The 867-nt window shown below is 57.6% G+C and overlaps 1 protein-coding gene across 1 annotated transcript in view; it reads left to right on the top strand.

Annotated features, from left to right (window-relative positions):
- LOC104499476 (transcription factor GATA-4-like) overlaps positions 1 to 586 on the top strand; it is an 802-nt gene extending 216 nt beyond the window's left edge. Inside the window, exons 2-3 of the mRNA XM_010142986.1 lie at positions 1 to 447; positions 513 to 586. The exon at positions 1 to 447 is cut by the window's left edge and continues 2 nt beyond it. Coding sequence (XP_010141288.1) covers positions 1 to 447; positions 513 to 586 — 521 coding nt within the window. The remainder of the gene's footprint in view (positions 448 to 512) is intronic.
- The last annotated feature ends 281 nt before the right edge of the window (positions 587 to 867 follow it).

Here is an 867-nt window from a genome sequence, read left to right on the forward strand (position 1 = left end):
CCGCAGCGTCCCCCGTCTATGTGCCCACCACGAGGGTCACCTCCATGCTCCCCAGCCTGCCATACCTCCAGAGCAGCGCTTCTTCCCAGCAAGGCAGCCCCGTCTCCAGCCACTCCATCTGGACTCAACCCGGAGCCGAAAGCGCCGCTTACAACCCTGGATCTTCTCACCCTCCCGTGTCACCTCGGTTCTCCTTCTCCACCAGCACCCCCATCCCTGCCACCTCTTCCCGAGAAGCAGCGGCAGCTTACAGCACCTCCTTGAACCTTTCTGCTAACGGGAGGGAGCAGTACAGCAGGGGGTTCGGCAGCTCGTATTCCAGCCCCTACCCGGCTTATATGAGTCCCGAAATGGCCACGACCTGGACTTCTTCGCCCTTCGACAGCCCCATGCTGCACAACCTGCAGAGCCGAGGGACGCCCACAGCCACCCGCCACGCCAACATCGGTAAGCGCAGGCAGGGTTGGGGTATGAGAGGGAGGATTTCAACCCGCCACCCTCCTAAAAATTAGGGCGAGGAGGCGTGAAGGGCAAAATGGAGAATTTCAAGATATTTGGGATGTCGCTGCTGGACCCGCTTCGCTAGCTGCAAAATGTGAGGGTCTCCATGGCGCTGTGGTTGCTCCACTTGCACAAACTCTTTCTCTTAAAATCTGCCCTTTCAAACTAGCCTCAAGAACCACACTTTCCAAAAAATAACTATAATTCAGGGTAGGTTTGGAGCGGCAAGAAATGGTGTGCTGAGATCCCACGTGAGGGCCTGCTGGCTGCATGAACCACTCCAAGGGGCTTTAGGGTCTGCGATGGTTTAGGGGAAGGCCATGGTGTGCAGGACACCTGTGGGCACCCTTCCCATCTTGATTTAGG

The sequence above is a fragment of the Buceros rhinoceros genome, unplaced genomic scaffold (assembly GCF_000710305.1).
Source record: "Buceros rhinoceros silvestris isolate BGI_N320 unplaced genomic scaffold, ASM71030v1 scaffold31289, whole genome shotgun sequence".
In the NCBI taxonomy this organism is placed as follows: domain Eukaryota; kingdom Metazoa; phylum Chordata; class Aves; order Bucerotiformes; family Bucerotidae; genus Buceros; species Buceros rhinoceros.